Genomic DNA, 19,817 nt, shown 5'->3' with positions numbered 1-19,817 from the left:
GCTACCAAAAGGTTCTTCCGTAGTCCATATGTCACGCAGTATTAGACATGTGTGCATGTGGTAAAGTATAGCAACTGGATGGATGATTTATAAAGAAGTACGAGTACTTACATACATGGTCGATGTGTCACGGAATTTGACGTTTAGGATAGGGAATGAAGCTACCGTGTTCTTGTATGGATCAATCTGCCCAGTCACGCACACGCAGTCACATAGAAAAGTGCATGAAGTTACTCTCTTACAGCGATAGATGCAACAACCTATCACCAAAAACCCGGTCCACACACACCTGTCAGGAACCAACAATTTTCACCGAACTTGTAAACCGGACACGGATGAAAAAAAAAACAAATGACAGCAAGTCAAATCAACGTAGCCGTTTTTTTTATCGTATCAATTATACTTATCAATTATAACAGCATGAGACGACATATAAACCACGGAAACAATTCAAGCGAACATGGTCTTACACCTCACGGGATGACCACCGTAGACTCCTCCGCGCCTCTTCCCCACCCTCACCTTACCCCACCCCACCCCACACGCGCTGACGCGCTTTCGCCGCACCAAAGCGTTGTGACTCGTGAGCTGCTACTTAACCTAACCCCACCGCAAACAATTCCCCATTCCTGATTCCAACCAGCCCATTCGAGTACACACGGAGTGGGGGGAAGCCAAGAACAAGCAGCGATAGTCGTCTCTCGCGCTCGTGGGTGTGGAGAGAGAGGAAAGGTCGGATTTAGTTTTACGGCTGCTGAGGAGAGATGTTGAGGGCGGTGGCGAGGTGCTGCGGCCACTGGCCGCCGGGCGCCGCGGCGGCGGACGGGATGCTGTGGCAGACGGAGCTGCGGCCGCACGCGGCGGGGGAGTTCTCGATGGCCGCGGCGCAGGCCAACCTAGCCATGGAGGACCAGGCGCAGGTGCTGGCCTCCCCGGCCGCCACGCTCGTCGGCGTCTACGACGGACACGGCGGGGCCGACGCCTCCCGGTTCCTCCGATCCCGACTCTTCCCCCATGTCCAACGTGCGTTTGATTGCTGTTTACTGGTATCCGCCTTCTCCTTTCTGTGTCTTGATCGTTCCTGGCTGATTCTGAGAGTTTCATGTGGCAGGCTTCGCAAGGGAGCAGGGGGGCATGAGCGCGGAGGCGATTCGGAGCGCGTTCGGCGCGGCCGAGGAGGAGTTCCATAAGCAGGTGAGGCAGGAGTGGACGAAGCGGCCGCGGCTGGCTGCTGTGGGCTCATGCTGCCTGCTCGGGGCCATCTCCGGGGACACGCTGTACGTGGCCAACGTCGGTGACTCCCGCGCCGTGCTCGGCCGTCGAGTGGTCGGCGGCGGGGTCGCTGTCGCCGAGAGGCTGTCCACCGAGCACAACGCGGCGTCCGAGGAGGTGCGGCGGGAGCTCGCCGCGCTCAACCCCGACGACGCGCAGATCGTGGTGCACGCCAGAGGGGCGTGGAGGGTGAAGGGGATAATTCAGGTGAGAACGCGATCAGTTAGCCGTCTCATTTTATTGATTTGGTGCGCTTGTGGTGGAATTTGGGGAAAATATCTCTGCTTGGCTGCTTGTTTATTAAAAACTGTATCTTTCTTTGATTGCATCTTGGTGTGTCTGCGTTAGAATTTGGAGTAGTTTGTTTGCGAGTTAATATATTACGCGGTGGCATTATAAGTCTGTAACAAAATTATATTATACTGCTAGTTCCCTGATTTGTACTCCAGTGTCAAGAAATTATGCCCTTGCGTAGATTGCTATGCTTTTGATGATCTATGCTATGATGGGTTAAATATTACAGTATTACAGAAATGGAACTAACACAAAGGTTTTAGTAGTATATACAGTAGGACTTAAAAGCTGTTCGATCATACTGAAGATTTTTTTCTAACCACTCTAAGAAAGAACACTCCACCTTTTGACTTTTCCTATCTTGATATCACTATTATGCTAAATATCTTTTCAGACTTTAGTTAGTGTACAACTTAGTATGCACAACTTAGTATAGTATCCTGGGACAGTAACCTGCACGTGAGCTACTTTATATATCTGACCTAACTTATGAATTTCTACACATTATTTGATCAACTTATGTATCGTATCTTTTCGTTGCATATCTTCCGATCGATATTCTCCAAATATCTTTTCAGTTATTACAACTTAGCTTAGTATCCTGATCTTGCAGCTTCTGCACGTGGTCTGCGTCTTTGTGTTGCAAGCTGCTCTATATATCTTTGGCGAACTATTGTACCTGGCCAAGTGGCCAACACTTCTGAATGTGATATGTGAAGTTTCACGTAAGTAGAAGTAAGCTAACATGTGAATGTTGTAATGTCAGGTGTCAAGATCCATTGGTGATTTTTATCTGAAGAAACCGGAGTATAGCTTGGACCCCTTGTTTCGGCAAGTTGGCGCCCCTATTCCATTGAAGAGGCCTGCTCTTAGTGCTGAACCATCAGTTCAAGTACGCAAGCTGAAACCAAATGACCTATTTCTGATATTTGCTTCGGATGGTCTTTGGGAGCACCTCAGCGACGATGATGCGGTGCAAATTGTCTTCAAGAATCCGAGAACTGTAAGTGATCCTCATTGGTCATTTCATTATAAGGTCTTTGTCTATGCTTACATCCTTTGCAGTCTTAACTAATTAAGTCTTCACAAACTTTTTCAGGGGATAGCCAACAGATTGGTGAAGGCTGCCTTGAAGGAAGCAACCAGGAAGAGGGAGGTCAGGTACCGTGACCTGAGGACGATCGACAGGGGTGTGAGACGGCATTTCCATGACGACATCAGCGTCGTTGTGGTCTACCTTGATCGCCACCGCGAGCGCCGCCACACCAGGGTCATCGACTCGAGTAGCAACTGCACCAGTGCACCCGTGGACATCTACTCCTCCAACACCCACCAGTCTGCGAAGCCGTTGCACGCTTATAAGAGCTGAACTCTGGGTAGAGGACTGTTGGGTTGTCTTGCAAGTTAGGCTCTCTCTTGCCTGGGTAACGGTGGAGTTGCAGAGCAGGGGGACGACTCACTGCAGTGCCATTACCATCGGAAGAACTCGAGATGTACATAGATAGCGTGGGGGTGCGTAGCATTTTGATGCCGGAGAATATCATTTGGTCTCGAACTACGTAGATAATTGGTTAATCACAGCATTTTCTTGTTTCTGTTTTGTCTGATTATGCTTAACCAGCAGTAAGCCCGTCCATTGAATCGGATCGGACTTAATTTAAGGGATCTGTAATACAGGGGTGTCATGAAATAGTTTGATGACGAACTGGAGGTTAGTGCCATACATACAAAAGAACAACCATTCAAATAGTAGTTATGCCTTAGTTGCCAACCTTTGTTGGTGTTGTCTTCTTCACTTTAGTAGCTAGCTGTTTCTTCCTTGGGGTCATTTGTTTGGCTGGTTGTACTGTTGCAGCTTCATCTGCTGGTACTATCTCCAGTTGCTTGTGTATTTCACAGTACATTAGTGGCTGGTTCATGTAAATGGAAGCAACAAACCTTTTGCTGCCTGGTGCTTGATCCACCTGCATTGCTGATCCTTGCACAGCTTGGCCTGTAGCTCTTTCATGTGCTTGCTTAGCTGTTGCCTCCCTTGCTGCTGCTACTCTGATCCTTAGTGTCCTTGCAGGTTCCTTTGTTGCTACCTCTTCCTCCTTAATTGTTTCTTTGTCAGCAGTTTTCTTCTTCCCTGTAGTCTTTGTTGTTGTTGTCTTAGTGGTGGGAGCCAATGTTTCCTCTCCTTCCTTTGCTGGTTTATCCTCACTAGGTTTCTGCTTCTTCCTTCCAGACTCAGTGGTTGTCTTCTTGGTCCTCTTCTTATACATGATGTGTTAGTAACTTAGACAGATTAGTGTGATGAAATTACAAAAGAAACATACCTTTTTTTGATGCCTGTTAGTGGACACCTCCAGCTGGTGGCTCTGTGGCCAAGCTCACCACAACTCTTACATGTCACTTGCCTTGTTGCTTTCTTTGTCCTCTCCGAACAGCTGAGAATCCTATTATTTGTCTCTTAGGTCCTTTCTTTTTCTTGGCCACGGGTGGAAACACTTTGAAGCCCTTGTCAACTGCAGGCCATTGTTGCATGTCAGTTATACTGGGTATCACATGTGCATAAGCTGCCTGTAACTTCTTCACTGAGTAGTACCCATTGACATACTTTTCCATGTCTCGCTGCCTTTCGGTGGTGATCACAGCAAGGGCATGTGGGCAGGGCTTGCCACTGACTTGCCACTCCCTACATGTACACTCCTGCAGATCTAGGTAGACAACATGCCTTCTGATCTCCTCACCCTTGTACATCACAGTCACTTCAGCTTCTTGGGGGTTTCCTTTAGTCACCTAGAGATGATCTAGTCCCTTGCTGGTAGCATTTAGCTGGTGAATGACAGCAGGAAGGATGGCACCTGTCAAAACTAGTGAGATCTTCCTTCTTTTTTCAAACAAGACCATTGTCTTGATCCTAATTGCATCTGCAAGGGAGTCCAATGGTTGGACTTTGAGCTGTTTGATCCAAGCATTCCAGCACTCAGCAAGATTATCGTTTATATAGTCACACTTAATGTCTGCTGAGAACTTGCTTCTAGCCCAGAGTAACTTGTGATGCTCATTTAGCCAAGGTAAGATGTCTACTGAACCTGCAACAACCTTGGCCATGAGCCTCTCATACTTCTCCATGTAAGCTCTAGCTGTTGGCCACATTATTGACCCAACAATGAACCACTGCCTTGTCCTTGAGAAAACCTTTTCTTCATGTTGTCCATCAAATGCCTAAAGCATTCCCTCTGCTCTGCCCTTGGGAATACCTGTTTAACTGTAGCCTCTAGACCCTTGCAGGCATCTGTGCACACACCTAGTTTGTCTAATGGACCAAGTACCCTGCCTAACTTTCTCCATGAACCAAATCCAGTTCTCTTTGGTCTCAGAATCAAAGAAACCAAATGCTATTGGGAACATCCAATTGTGCCCATCTATAGCATTGGCTGTAGGCATGTGTGCATTCCACTGCCCATTGAGAGCAGTGGAATCTATACTAATGTATGGCCTGCAGCCCTCTAGGAAGCCATCTATACTACCCTTAAATGCACAGAAAAATCTACTGAAATGAACCATCTTGCCTACTTTCACAGTGTCTATCTCAACAACACTACCTAGGGACCTAAGCTCTATCTCTGCTTTGAATCTAAATAACCAATAAAATGAATCATCTCACTTACCAAAAAGCTTATCTGCAGCCCTCTGCCTACCGTACCAGCAAGTCTGGTAATTTATGTTGATCTTGTATTTCTTTTCAAGTTCTTCTTTGAGCTCCTTTGCCCCCATCTGAGGCTTGTCTTTAAGCAGAGGCTTTGCTCTCTCTGCAATCCATGCCTACGATGCCATCCTATTCAAAGTTCTCCTTCTTGAGGCACGAGTATGCACATTAGAGTTTATTTGTATCTACAAACAAACAAGCAAGCAAGCAAGCCAACATTAGACTATATTTATGAACTAAGTTTCATACAAACCACATAACAACAGGTTAACTAGATAAAAATAGTGACATATTCTAGAACAAAAAATAGTTAGTAATTTATACGCTGACACTGTTATCTCTCTAAGTTCTAGCTCTAATAATCCACTTGCATCCTGTTGGGTTCATAAACCCAGCGTCCCGATGGGCCCGCTTTCTAGCAAAAGCTCGGCCCAGTAGACGACATTACAACAAACGCATGACTCCTGGGCCGGCCTAGATACCTAACGATAGGCCGAAAGAGCGATCCAGTCTCAGACCGGAAGGCCTGACCAAGGAGGGAACAACACTCGCTTCTGACTCCGACCCGCTTTTTCAACCAGGAATACACCGAACCTCTGCTTACAGATCTTCTCCGACCGGCGCGGTCGGAGTCGACTAGGAACAACCGATCGGGGATGCCCGCTCGGTGAGGACCCAAGAATCAGGCGGAGCAGATAAGGCAAGGCGCTCAAGTCAACCGTAATTTCGAGGATCGTACCCTACACACCTACAAGACAGTACCGCCAGGCCATGCCAGAAGGATGCTTTGCAACCATCTAGGCATGTCAGAACCCAAACAGTGTTGTGGGTGCCGGCATTTGTCTTACAGTGTTGTGGGCGCCGTCATTTACCATACCAGGCGAACACGGTAAAGCCTGCCACACGCGTCTGACATGAGCAGTATTGTGGGCGCCGACGATCATCTTGTACCTAACAACGTGGGCAACAAGACTTAGTAAAACACGAGCACACACACACTCTCTCTCACTTTCTCACTTGTAAGGCCATCCCCTTTACCTATAAAAGGGGACGCGCTCTCTCCCAACGAAGGGCGGTCATTCCGACTCTCTCTCTGCTAAGCTTTAGACATTTTGAGCACTCGAACAGCTCTACAACTATAGAACTCTAAAGCTATAAAAAGTATACGTTCCAATACTTAGCGCACGTAGGAGCTCCCATCACTCTTGGCCTTTCGGTCCAGAGCCCGACCGGACCTTTAACACCCCCTTCTTATTCCCACCTTTCCGCCAACTTCGTCATGACGGGCTGAAGCGATACGATTTGCTTCGGCTCGCTGGAGTTTCCCATGCTCCCACCTGTTGGGATGTGGGTTCCTTCCATCTTCGAGCCATCCCAGACCTTCCTCTTCGGAAGCCTAAACTTCATCGCCGACAAGCTCGGCGTGCTTTGCCTTCGCAAGGAGGCACTTGTCCTGGCGCCCGTCAGAGGAGGAGCGCCCTCCGTTGGCTCCGGGCCACCTAGCAACCTCAATGATGAGACACTTGCGCTACGCTCCAAGCCCACACTAGGCTCAAACCCCACTGTGAGTAACATACATATTGTTCTTTACTCGCTATTTAATATCTTCCGTCGACTCTCCGGAGGGACCCCGTTGTCCTCACCGCAACCGCCATGCGATCGGTTCCCCTACGACCTCGCATCCCCCGTGGACGCGTACGCACGGGTGAAAGCTCTAGTTTGGTTTTGGTTAATTGATGAAACCCTAAGTGCTAACCTAGTTTATCAAAGTGATTATGAGATAGGTAGCACTACTCCAAGTGACGAAGCAATGGCGAAGATTATGACAATGGTGATGGCATGGTGATGGTCAAATGCTTAAACTTAGAAAAGAAGAAAGAGAAAAACAAAAGGCTCAAGGCAAAGGTAAAATTATAGGAGCCATTTTGTTTCGGTGATCAAGACACTTAATGAGTGTGATCACATTTAGGATAGATAGCCGTACTATTAAGAGAAGTGAAACTCATATCAAAATGTGGTTATCAAAGTGCCACTAGATGCTCTAATTCATTGCATATGCATTTAGGATCTAGTGGAGTGCTAACACCCTTGAAAATATTTGTGAAAATATGCTAACACATGTGTACAAGGTGATACACTTGGTGGTTGGCACACATGAGCAAGGGTGAAGAAGTTTGAAGTGAAATGGAGTTGGTCGCAAAGATGCTGGCGTCGGTCAACTGACCGGACGCTGGATCACCCAGCGACCGGACGTTGAAGGGCTACGTCCGGTCGAGTTGTCGAATGGCATAGTGACTAGGGTTAAGCACCGGATGCTGGTCTATGTCCGGTCAAGCATGACCGGACGTGTCCGGTCGGTAAAAGACGGTTTTAGGAGCTTACTAGAAATGACCGGACACTGGGGTCTGAGTGTCCGGTCACTTGTGCCGAAGCATCCGGTCAGTTAATAGCCGTTGAGATCTGGCGGCTTAGGTTTAACTCAGAATGACATGTGGCTTACATTGGGTGACCGGACGCTGGATCAAGCGTCCGGTCAACTGGACCGGAGCGTCCGGTCACCCCGATCAGTACCCAGTGAAGGGGTACAACAGCTCTATTTTGTGGGGGCTTCTATTTAAGCCCCATGGCCGGTTCTAGCTCACACTCTTGCACATTTTCATTGACATAGCAACCTTGTGAGCTTAGCCAAAGTCCTTCCACTCATCTCCATCATTGATCCATCATCATTGTGAGATTGGGAGAGAATCCAAGTGCATTGCTTGAGTGATTGCATCTAGAGGCACTTGGTATTCGTGTTGCGCTGCAGATTTCGCTTGTTACTCTTGGTGGTTGCCACCACCTAGATGGCTCGGTGCAACGGTGGAGGATCGGCACGAGTTGGTGATTATTTGTGGCCGTCTCCAGTGATTGTGAGGGGAGTTGTACCTTCCCTGGTGGAGTGCCGAAAGGTAACTCTAGTAAATTGCTCATGAGTCATGTCATTGAGTTACCTCACTTGTGGGTAGGTTCTTGCGGTGTCCAATCATGTAGACGAGGTTTGTGAAACACCTCTTAGCCACCGAACCACCAAGTGTTGGTTGACACAACGGGGACTAGCGTGTTGGCAAGCACGTGAACCTCAGGAAAAAATTGGTTGTCTCTTGCCATTTGATATTCTTCCGGTGATTGGTTTCATATACATCTAGTGATTGATTCATTCCTCTACACGGCGGTATAACCATCCTACTCACTCGTTTACATTCTTGCAAATTAGTTGTAGCAAGCTCTTTAGTGTAATTAGATTTGAGAGCTTGCTTTGCTATTTAAGTTTGCTTAGTGGAGCTCTTTAGAGTAGAAAGATTGAGAGCTCTTAGTGAGTAGTATCATAACTAATTGTGTGTCTAGCTATCATTGCAACTAGAATTGTTGGATAGGTGGCTTGCAACCCTTGTAGAGCTTGAGCAAGTTTGCATTTCGTTATTTGTCATACTAATCAAATTGCTCTAGTTGATTTGTAGATTTTTAATAGGCTATTCACCCCCCCTCTAGCCATATTAGGACCTTTCAAGTGGTATCAGAGACGTGGTCACCGTTTGATTAAAGGCTTAATAACCTCGGTGTCAAATTTTGGCTCAAGTTGTGTTCAACCATGTGGGGGGCAAACCACCTTTCTTTGGTGGCACATGCTATGACTATTGGAAGAGAAAGATAAGGATGTATCTTGGTTCAATCAATGATCAAGTATAGGAAGTGACTGAAAATGACTATGCTATCATTGATCCCGATGATCCAACCAACCAAGATAAGATCAACCAGCAATGCAATACAATGGCTCTCAACACCATATATAATGCCATTGATTCCAAGGTGTTTGAGCAAATCAAGGATTGTGAAAGAGCAAATGAGGTGTGGAAGAGATTGGAGGAAACATATGAGGGCACACCGGTGGTGAATAGTGCCAAGTTGTATATCCTCAAGGATAAATTGACAAGCTTCAAGATGAAGGAAGATGAGAGCATTCCGGAGATGTTTCATCGTTTGCAAGTGATTATCAATGATTTGAAGGCATTGGGAGAGAAGATCAAGGATGATGATGTCTCTCATCGGTTCTTGATGTGCCTACCTCCAAGATTTGAGATATTGAGATTGCTCATCATAAGAGGAGGATTGAAGGAGATTACCCCCAACCAAGTACTAGGTGATGTCATGACCCAAGAGACATACCGCGTCGAAAGGGAGGGGAATGACAAGGATGACAAGAAGGAAGAAGAAGACAAGAAGAAGAAGAGTATAGCATTTAAGGCTAGCTCATCATCATCCAAGAACAAGGGCAAGTCCAAGAAAGAATCAAGCGATGATGATGATCTTAGTGATATTGATGATGAAGCTATGGCCCTATTTGTCCGCAAGATGGGAAAATTCATGAAGAAGGGCTATGGTGTAAGAAAGAGAAGAGATCACACCAAGAGCAAAGAGTATGTGAGAAGATGCTACAATTGCAAGATCCCCGATCATGTTATAGCAAATTGTCCCTATAATAGTGATAATGATGAAGATGAGAAGAAGAAGCACAAGAAAGATAAGAATGAAAAGGAGAAGAAGGAGAAGAGAATGACCTTCCAAAAGAAGAAGGGTGGAGGCTATGTAGTCACTTGGGATAGTGATGGTTCCTCAGATGATGATAGCTCTAGTGATGATGACAAGAAATCTATCAAGAGAGCACTAGCAAGCATCGCCATCAATAAGAAGCTCTCCATCTTCGACACTCCATCGACATGTCTCATGGCAAAGCCTACCAAGGTAAAATATGATGAGAGTGATGATGATGAATGTGAAAATGACTCTTGTAGGAATGATGATGATGAGGAGCCCATGAGAAGCTAGGCAAAGCTCAATCTAAGCTTGAAAAAGCTCACTCCTCTCTTATTGAGCAAGTCAAAGTGGAGAAGCCAAGAAGGAGCAAGTGATCATATCATGTGATGTGGGACTAACATATGATCTTATTGATGAATCTATTTTTGTTGCTCCCACTAACACTTCTTGTAGCACTACCACTTCCACTTCACCCTTGAGTGATGGTCTCACTTGTGAAAACTCACTAAAAGTGGAAAATGAGACCCTCAAGAAGGAGGTGAATGAGCTCACTCGTGCCTTAGGCAATGCCTATGGTGGAGATGCCCACTTGCTAAAGTGCTTGGGTAGCCAAAGGTTTTCTCTCAACAAAGAGGGATTAGGCTATACCCCCAAGAAAGGCAAGGCGGCATTTATCACTCCCAAAGCTAGCTTTGTGAAGGGCAATGGTCGGTTTTGCAATAGATGCAAGCAAGTTGGGCATATAGAGCAAAATTCCAAGACTAACAAGAACAAGCTACCTAATGTATCCTCCATCAAATTTGATTCTTGTTACATGCTTTACAAGGGTGCCAACGGTATGAATGCTAAGTTCATTGGTACACCAATTGTGGGCCCAAAGAAGAAGGCCATTTGGGTACCAAAGACCTTGGTAACTAACCTATAAGGACCCAAGTAAGTTTGGGTACCTAAAAAGAATTGATCTTCTTTTGTAGGTAAATTATAAAGCCAGAGGAAGGCATTGGGTGCTTGATAGTGGGTGCACACAACACATGACCGGTGATCCAAGAATGTTCAATTCAATCAATGAAAGCAAGAGCAATGGGATTGATAGTATCACATTTGGTGACAATGGCAAAGGCAAGGTCAAATGGCTTGGTAAGATTGCAATATCCAATGACTTGAGCATTGTCGATGTTTCACCACCGATAGCCTGCCACGGGGGTACCCGGGGCAGTATGTTCGGGCTTCGGCGTATGCTGAACTCGATGGTTAACGCAAGAGACAGCCGATTTATCCTAGTCTAGGCCCTCGATCGTAGATCGAGTAATAACCTTACGTCCAGTCAGCCTTAGCCTTTGCGTTGGATTGATTATGATATGTTGTGTTGTATATTTTTCGGTTATCTGTAGCTGCCGATCTAGGGACCCCTGCCCTCCTTTATATAGCCAGGAGGCCAGAGTCCTAGTCAGTTTACAATGAGATTTCCTAGTAGGATTACTCAATAGTTCTACTATTAAGATTACATGGGAAGAATCCTAGTTGAACTAGATCTTCTCTCTCCCTTGCAGGGTATCCTGTGGGCCCCGCATCGACAAGCCCCCGAGCACTTCATGGTTGAGCTCTGAAAGTCTCACTCTACTCCTTTAAGTCTTGTTGAGTAGGAACAAGATGTCATCCAGGTGCTTTCTGGAGTGAAACCTTGTAGCGCTTCTTGGGATCTTTGAGTGGTGAGTGCTTTTCTAAAGAAAAAATACATCCATCTGGTTGTAGCCCCCGAGCCTCTTGCTATTTGGAACAAGGAGCTGGAGGATCTTGTCTTGAAGTTGTTCTGATTGTTCGTTGAAGTTTTATCAAAAAGAACTCGAATATGGCTCGTTCCGGGTTCTTTTTGTCGTAATGTCTTGAAATGGTCTGCGTTGAGGAAGTCTTTTGGTGACGTGCGCTTTTTCGAAGAAAAAGGGCACTCACTGAGTGTAGCCCCCGAGCCTCTTGCTATTTGGAACAAAAAGTTGGAGGGTCTTGATCTTTTATGTTGTTTGAAAATTTGTGTTCTGAAGTAGTCCCCAAGACTTAGATTAGGTCATCATCCGAGTAGTTCCGCGGCATTTTTCCGAAGCGGCCCTTTAGTCTTGGATTAAACCATCATCCGAGTAGTTCTGCGGTATGCGGCCTCCAAGCTTATGTCCGAGTTCTTTTTGGGTGAAATTACACTCACTGAGTGTAGCCCCCGAGCCTCTTGCTTTTGCTTGCAAAAGTTGGAGGGTCTATCCCGCAGCCCCGTGCTTTCTCCGAGTTCTTCTCTTTAGAAAAGAAGTCGGACGAAGAGTCTTGATGTGTCGTCGTCGTTGTAGTCTTGAGTTTCTTGTATTCTTGGTCCTTTGTCTTTGGTTCCGAGCCTCCGAGAGTAGTTGAAATGAAGGCCGGGTTCCCTAGCTTAGTGTTGATTAAGCTATGATGCTGGCCGAGCCCTCGAGCGTATATCCGTGTTGTTTTGTTCAGGAAGAACTCGGATGCGAGGTCTTGGCCTATTCTTTGATAGTCTGCTGTTGTCAGATGTAGTTGTATGGTGGTGGTTGAGTGTAAATGCCTTTTGTTCACGGGTTGTACTGTGCTGGTATATTCTTCCGAATATGCCCGTCTTCGAGTACTGTTTCCTCTCGCCTGAGTCATCCATTATTGAGTCATGTCTCTTCACTGTGTCCTTTGTTAGGCTTATTTCGTTGGTACTCCTAGTCCATGTGCGCCGCTCCTTTGGTCTATAAATACTGTCCCGGAGTGCTTGTTTTCATCCATTGGACATTCTGTTGAAACCTTCGTGGTCATGAAAATGGTAGTTTGTGAAGTAGAGCAGCCCCCGGGCATATTTTGTAGTTCCTGTGTGTCTTGTCGTAGCTGGAGGAAGTCTTGTGATAGGGATTAGAGGTAGGCTAATCCCGCGACAGCATTGTGCTAGGATGTACGTGGTGGTAGTTGGAGGAAGTCTTGTGATGTGGGCTTTGTTCCTTCATTCGGCAGTTCTGGGTTGATCCTCGTCGCCTGTCTTGAGACTGTCCGGTGCAGATCAACACCATATCTAGCATCACATCGGTCTTGGGTAGACAGATGCCCGCCGGCCTTCTCTGCTCCATGTTGCCCTGCCGTGCTGCCGATTTCTGCCTTGGATGTACTGCGTCTGTCCTTTGAAGAAAACAGTGCGGCTGATGGCGGTTTGTCCTTCCGAGTAGCAATTTGGGACACGTAGTCATTCTAGAGCCTAGTCGTGTCCGTGTTCCTCTTTGCTACTTTGCTTTTCGTGGTGCCGAGTTTGTTGGGTCTTGTAAGATTTGTAATCTTCTATTTTTGAAGTCGCTTGTAATGTAATGAATCTTGTCTTCTGAGTTGTCTTTGACTTTTCTATTGTGATCCCTGTCGTTCATGAGACTACCGAGTTCTTTCTTACATAACCGGGTTCTTTTGTTCCTCGTGAGGTAGCCCTTTCTTTCTTCTTTCTTTCTTCTTGGTTTGACGGGTTGTTCTTGTAGCGATCTGATAACCCTACCGTGGTGCTGGACGGATAAGTCTGAAATCTGCCCATTGGTTTGTACCGTTGTGTGGATTTGTGCCCTCCGTTGTTTTAGCTGCGTCGGTAAATGGATCGTTGCGTTCCCACATTGTGTTTTAACGGGCCTTGTGGGCCGTTTGTATCACTGAAAAATCTATTTAAAGACCTTTTATCTTCCTTTCCCTTGCTGCCCAGCTCTTGCCTTTAAACCCTAGCTCTCAGAAATCCGCCGCCGTCATCGTCGCCATCTCCCGAGCACCATCATCCTAGCTTCATCTTCCTTAGTGCCTTTTTTGCTTCCGCCAGTTCATGGGAAAGAAGAAAACCGCAAGCAAGTCCTAGGCGACCTTCATGGACGAGGAGTCATCCCTCTCTTTGATCGAAAACCAGGAGTTCGTGGCCATGAGGGCTGCTTAGAAGGTTTGGCCAGCTCCAACAACAAGCAAAGACCAGCTGCGTGAGCTCGTTAGCGACGGCTTGATCCAAAGCAAAGTCATCGCTGAATGGAGAGTTCCGGGTGAGCATCGGGTTCCAGCTCTGGGTCCTGGTGAGATTGTCCTCTTTGTTTCTTTTGTCCGCGCCGGACTTTGCCTTCCTGCTTCCGCTTCCCTTCATCAGTTTCTTGGTTATTTCGGGGTTAGTCTGAACCACCTAACCCCCAACGCCGTTCTCCATCTTTCTGTTTTCATTCATCTTTGCGAAGCTTTCCTTGGAATCCCTCCTTCTCTATCTCTTTTTCACTTTTTCTTTCGTCTGAAACCTCAACCCCGCCGTGAAGAAACCAGCGCCCTTGGCGGTTACGGGATTCAGTTTTGCCAGGGTCTCAAAATTAAGTTTTTTGATTATGACCTGGTCAATTCTGTCAAAGATTGGCGTGCCGAGTGGTTCTACGCTGCCAATTTGATCCCTTCTCTTGTCATCCACTCTGGATCTGGTCCTGTGGTGAATGACCGATGGGACAAGAAGCTTGAGTCACCTGCTGAGATTCAAGTGATCCAGCCACTCCTTGATAGGATTAGCATGCTGAAACAGTAGGGTTTGACCGGCTTCGGTATCGTTTCGAGCTTTCTCTGTCGCCGGGTTCAGCCTTTGAAGGAGCGGGAGCATCTTGGCTTTGAGTATTCTGGGGCCGAGGATCCTTCACGCATGGTCCCAGCTCTTGAGCTGACCGGTGAGGAGGTACTCGAGTGCCTCCAGAAGATGCTAAAAGGAGTGAGCGTCATTCCTCCTGCCATCTCCGAGTTCTCAGCCATCAACCCGCCCCCAGCTGTGAGTTGTCTATCTTTTTGTTTGAGTACTTTATGTACTCTTGCTGCATCCGTTCTTGCTTAGCTTTTCCTTGTCTTGGTGTTTTATTTTTTTTTTATTTTTTTTTCGCAGGAGCTTGGGCGGAACTTTGTCGATCCGATCCCCCTTGATGTTCTCCCTGCCGTGGCGGAGACTGGGGATCGTCTAGCTGGAACTTCTGCAATTAGTAAGTCCCAAACCTCTACGGCCCTTCCTAGGGTTTCTTCCAGATTTGTTGATGTATATGAAGAATATGTTCCTCGTCTAGTCCCTCGTGGTCCTCGCAGTGTCCCGAAGAGGGGTCGAACGGATGGGTCTTCATCTGGCCTGCCTGTCTCCAAGAAGCCTCGCAAACCAAGTACTCCCTCAGGTACTCCAGTCGTTGCTAGCATGCTCTTAGGTGAGCACATTTAATACTCTTTGTTCCTTTATTTTCATGTTTCTCTCTTGATCCGAGTGCTTTTTATTCTCTTTTCAGCAGGTGCTCTGGTTTCCTTAGCTGAGGAAGAAGAGGATGATGAAGTACCCCTCATCATGCGGCGGTGAGTTGTTTTTCATATTCCTGCTGCATTGAATTTCTCTTCTTTATCTTGACTTTTAGTCTTGAACTTTTTGAAGTAATCGGAGGTCGGTTGTGAGTTCTTCCGAGGCTCCCGCGCTGACTTCTTCTGAAGCTCCGGTGTCGAGTTCTTTGGTTGCCTCTGTCCCGAGCTCTACCGCTCCTCCGGTGCGGAGTTCTTTCATGGTTCCAGCTCCGGCTTCTTCCGCGGCTCCATTGTCGGCTATCCCGCTTCTGTCGCCGGGTGGTGGGGACATTTTCGCCGTCATGGTTCCCCCTACGAGGCCTTCTTTTGGCTTCGCAAAGAAGAAAGTAGTCGGGTGAGTAAATCCTGGCTTTTATCTTTTTGGCTTCTTTCTTCCTTCTTCTGGTTCTTATCGGTGCTTCCTTTTATCACTTTTAGTGTTTCGTCTTCTCTCGTTTCTTCATCGACTTCTTCTCTGCCTCCCACCGTGCCAACGAGTTCTGAGCCTCAGGACTCACAACATTCTGTTGCTGAAGTTGCTGCGGGGGCTTTGGAGCTACCTGGCGAAGTTGCGGATTTGGCCGCTCTGGAGGTGACTGTGGCCGTCGTGCCGGGTCCTTCTAAGGGTTTGGCTCTGGCTTCTCTGGAGGTTGCTTTGGTTGCTCCTTCTTCACCCCAGCTGGCCTCTCCTTCCCCTTCTCTTGCTTCTGGCGGTCCCTCTTTTTCTGGTGGCGTGGTGCAACAGTTCGATGCCACTCATCGGTTATCGGAGTTGACCACAGCCTGGGGGAGGTTGTCGACCCTCATGACTTCTTTTGGTGAAAAGCTTCAGGTAGGTTTTACTGCCACTCTTTTTTTTACGTGCTTGTTTTTCTTCTGTCCTTACGCCTTGTTTCTTTTTGCCTCTTTTCGCTCAGTCTTTATCTCGTGATCATTCTGGCTTCTTTTTCTCATCTGAAAATGAGAGAAAGCTGTCTTCTGAGGTGGATGCTCTGAAAGCCGATCTCGACCTTCTCCGGGCTGAGTTGGAGACAGAGCGTCAAATGCACCGAAAGGAGGAGAAGACCCTTCGTGCCCGGGTAGTGGAGACGGAGAAGTAGAGAGATGCTGTGGTGGAGTCTGCAAAGAATGAATGCAAAGGTGCCGTGGGTTCTGCCTGTTTCTTCTTGTATTTTGACTTCTTTTTCTGCTGACTTATTCTTGGGTGTCCTGTCTAGTTCTCCGAGTTGAGAAGCAGAAGCTCTCGGAGAGTATCGATGAAATGAAGGCTCTTGTCCGCTCTAGTCATAACAAGGCTGAGGAGGTAATTACTCATGCTGAGGAAGAACTCGCCCTTGCTAAGCTGATTAGGCGCGGAGCTGACAGAGATCTTGTGCAGGCCCAAAAAACTATTGAAGGCTTGTCCGGGAAGCTGGCGACGGCTACTGAAAATTGGAACGTTTTGTGGAAATCTTTTCGTTCAGTAGCCGATGTTCTCCGGACTCCAGCGGATGACGGGCAATCTTGGGCACAGTTCATTCCCCGGATTCTGACTCGTTTCCAGGAGTTCGCGAAGAAGTGTGCCCAAGTATGTACCAAGAATGTGCTAGCCCAGGTCCGGGTCCTTGCTCCAGAGGCGCCTCTGTCCAAGATAGTAGAGGAAGCTGAAAGCCCAGAATACCTTGACGCCGTTGAGAGGATGGAGCCTGAGGTCGAAGGTTTAGCCAGTAGGGTTGTAGACAGTCTAAATATTGACATTTCCCTTCCTGATGACAATGCCTGATCCGATTGATCAGCCTCTTGTAATATTACATTCCTCTTTAAATGAAGATTCTTTATTTTCGTTGATGTATTCTTTGCCTGGGTGTGGTCGAAGTTACTTGACTTGCTGGGTACTTTGTCCTATTTTCGTCTCTGCTCCGTAAAAAACTCTATGTGTTATCCTGACGAGACCCCTTGATTTGTCGAGTACTTTTCTTTTCTTCCTCTTTTGTGATCCGTCGAGTGCTTTGTCCGCGCTATGACTTGTTAGATGTAGATCTTTGCGTTGACAACCTTTCGCTTGCGCTATGTGAAACGACTCGGCATAGAATGTTGCCTTGACAAACTTCGGCATCCGAGTGCTTTCTTGAGTGGCGCTTGTGCTTTTCTGAGGAAAAAGTATTCCTATCTAGATGTAGCCCCCGAGCCTCTTGCTTTTCAGAACGAAGAGCTGGAGGGTCTTTTGAAGTTAAATTTCGGTCGACTGGTTTCGGGTATTAGCTTTTAGCTACCCTCATCGGCGGGCTCAAGCGTCTTTTCAGCTATTTTGCTCTCGGCCGGGATGCTCAGGCGTGTTTTCAGCCATTTTGCTTTTTGTTTCGGGTGTTAGCTTTTAGCTACCCTCATCGGCGGGCTCAAACGTCTTTTCAGCTATTTTGCTCTCGGTCGGAATGCTTAGGCATGTTTTCAGCCATTTTGCTTTTTGTTTCAGGTGTTAGCTTTTAGCTACCCTCATCGGTGGGCTCAAGCGTCTTTTCAGCTATTTTGCTCTCGGCCGGGATGCTCAGGCATGTTTTCAGCCATTTTGCTTTTTGTTTCGGGTGTTAGCTTTTAGCTACCCTCATCGGCGGGCTCAAGCGTCTTTTCAGCTATTTTGCTCTCGGCCGGAATGCTCAGGCATGTTTTCAGCCATTTTGCTTTTTGTTTCAGGTGTTAGCTTTTAGCTACCCTCATCGGCGGGCTCAAGCGTCTTTTCAGCTATTTTGCTCTCGGCCGGGATGCTCAGGCATGTTTTCAGCCATTTTGCTTTTTGTTTTGGGTGTTAGCTTTTAGCTACCCTCATCGGCGGGCTCAAGCGTCTTTTCAGCTATTTTGCTCTCGGTCGGGATGCTCAGGCATGTTTTCAGCCATTTTGCTTTTTGTTTCGGGTGTTAGCTTTTAGCTACCCTCATCGGCGGGCTCAAGCGTCTTTTCAGCTATTTTGCTCTCGGCCGGGATGCTTAGGCATGTTTTTAGCCATTTTGCTTTTTGTTTCGTGAAAACAACTCGTTGGAAGTCATGACAAGACATGCTGTGGATGAATGTCATCTTTATTGATCATGAATAATACATATGTTGTTGAAGAATATCGTCCTTCGTCGATTGTGAATGTTGGTCCCTTGTGGCTTGCATATCTGTTTTATCTTGAGTTGTTTTTATGCGTAGAATCTTCTTAACTGGCTGATGTGCCATGTATTGCTGACTTCTTTTCCATCTTCGGTTATTAACTTGTATGTGCCTAGTCCGGTGACTTTTGTGACAATGAACGGACCTTCCCATGGACTGAGTAGCTTATGTCGTCCGTCAGTCTTTTGTATCCTTCTTAGCACTAAGTCTCCGACTTGTAGTGATCGAGGATGGGTACTCTTGTTGTAGTGTCATCTTAGACCTTGTAGGTATCTGGCTGATTGGAGGGTAGCGTTTACTCTGACTTCTTCTGAGCTGTCGAGTTCTAATCTTCTTGTGTGTTCTGCTTCTCCTTCATCGTATTGTTCTATCTTTGGTGATGTCCAGATCAAGTCGGCAGGTAGTACGGCCTCTGACCCGTAAACTAGGAAGAAAGGTGAGTAGCCCGTTGCTCTACTTATTTGAGTTCGTAGCCCCCATACTACTTTTGGTAATTCTTCAATCCATTTGGACCCATAGTCCACTAGTTCTTCGTATAACCTTGGTTTTAATCCGGCTAGTATGAGTCCATTGGCCCTTTCTACTTGTCCGTTGGCTTCTGGATGTGCAACAGACGCATAGTCTATACTAAAACCGCAGTCTTGTGCCCAGCTTTTGAATTCCGTAGCTGTGAAGGGGGAGCCTAGATCTGTGATGATTCGATTGGGCATGCCGAAGCGGTGCATAATGTCTTGTATGAACTCGACTGCTTTGGTTGCGCTGTACTTCGTGAGTGGTTTGTATTCAATCCACTTGGTGAACTTGTCGATTGCTACGAAGATGTACTCGAAGCCGCCTTTTACTTTCTTCAGGGGTCCCACTTGATCTAGCCCCCAGCAGGAAAAGGGCCAAGCGGGTGGGATGCAGATAAGATTGTGAGCTGGTACATGGGCTTGTCTTGCAAACATTTGACAACCTTTGCATTTTCTGACAAGTTCCTCTGCGTCTTTCAAAGCGGTTGGCCAGTAGAATCCGGTGCAAAATGCTTTGCCAACCAGTGTCCTTGAAGCGGCATGATTTCCACAGCAACCTGAGTGTATTTCATCTAGGATCTCTTTGCCTTCTTCAAATGAGACACATTTTAGGAGTACTCCTGATGATGCTGCTCTTCTGTAAAGTCTATCTCCTACTAGAACGTAGTTTTTGCTCCTGCGAACAACTTGGGTGGCTTCTGCTTTATCTGCTGGCAATTTATTTTCTTTGATATAGTCGATGAAAACTTGGCTCCATGAAGTGTTGATTACCAAGATCTGAACGTCTTTAGCCTGAATTTCATGGGTTGTTTCACCGGGTTGTTTTATAGAGGGAACTGATAGCTCTTCTATAAATACGCCAGGTGGAACCTTCGCTCTGTCTGATCCGAGCTTGGCAAGGACATCTGCTGCAATGTTGGAATCACGCAGGACGTGTAAAATTTCTAATCCTTGGAAATGTTTTTCAAGTTTCCGTATTTCAGCACAGTAAGCACCCATGTTTTCTTTTGTGC

General features: G+C 46.8%; 1 protein-coding gene across 1 annotated transcript; it reads left to right on the top strand.

Moving 5' to 3' along the window:
* Positions 1-608: 608 nt before the first annotated feature.
* Positions 609-3,329, top strand: LOC136476699 (probable protein phosphatase 2C 34). The gene is made up of 4 exons (XM_066474634.1): positions 609-1,023; positions 1,112-1,479; positions 2,333-2,569; positions 2,666-3,329. Exons 1-4 carry the CDS (start codon positions 765-767, stop codon positions 2,933-2,935), a joined length of 1,134 nt encoding a protein of 377 aa, XP_066330731.1. The 5' UTR covers positions 609-764; the 3' UTR covers positions 2,936-3,329.
* Positions 3,330-19,817: the final 16,488 nt, after the last annotated feature.

This window comes from Miscanthus floridulus, chromosome 1 (assembly GCF_019320115.1).
Source record: "Miscanthus floridulus cultivar M001 chromosome 1, ASM1932011v1, whole genome shotgun sequence".
Taxonomy (NCBI): Eukaryota; Viridiplantae; Streptophyta; class Magnoliopsida; order Poales; family Poaceae; genus Miscanthus; species Miscanthus floridulus.
The sequence above is the reverse complement of the archived record's forward strand: the minus strand, read 5'-3'. Positions and strand labels throughout refer to the sequence as shown.

Bases quoted from the DNA above. Each gene is read 5' to 3' on its own strand.
- LOC136476699 (XM_066474634.1), top strand. From the start codon at position 765: ATGTTGAGGGCGGTGGCGAGGTGCTGCGGCCACTGGCCGCCGGGCGCC. The intron at 1,480-2,332 runs GTGAGAACGCGA...TTGTAATGTCAG, and splicing joins GGGTGAAGGGGATAATTCAG to GTGTCAAGATCCATTGGTGA. The intron at 2,570-2,665 runs GTAAGTGATCCT...AAACTTTTTCAG, and splicing joins TCTTCAAGAATCCGAGAACT to GGGATAGCCAACAGATTGGT.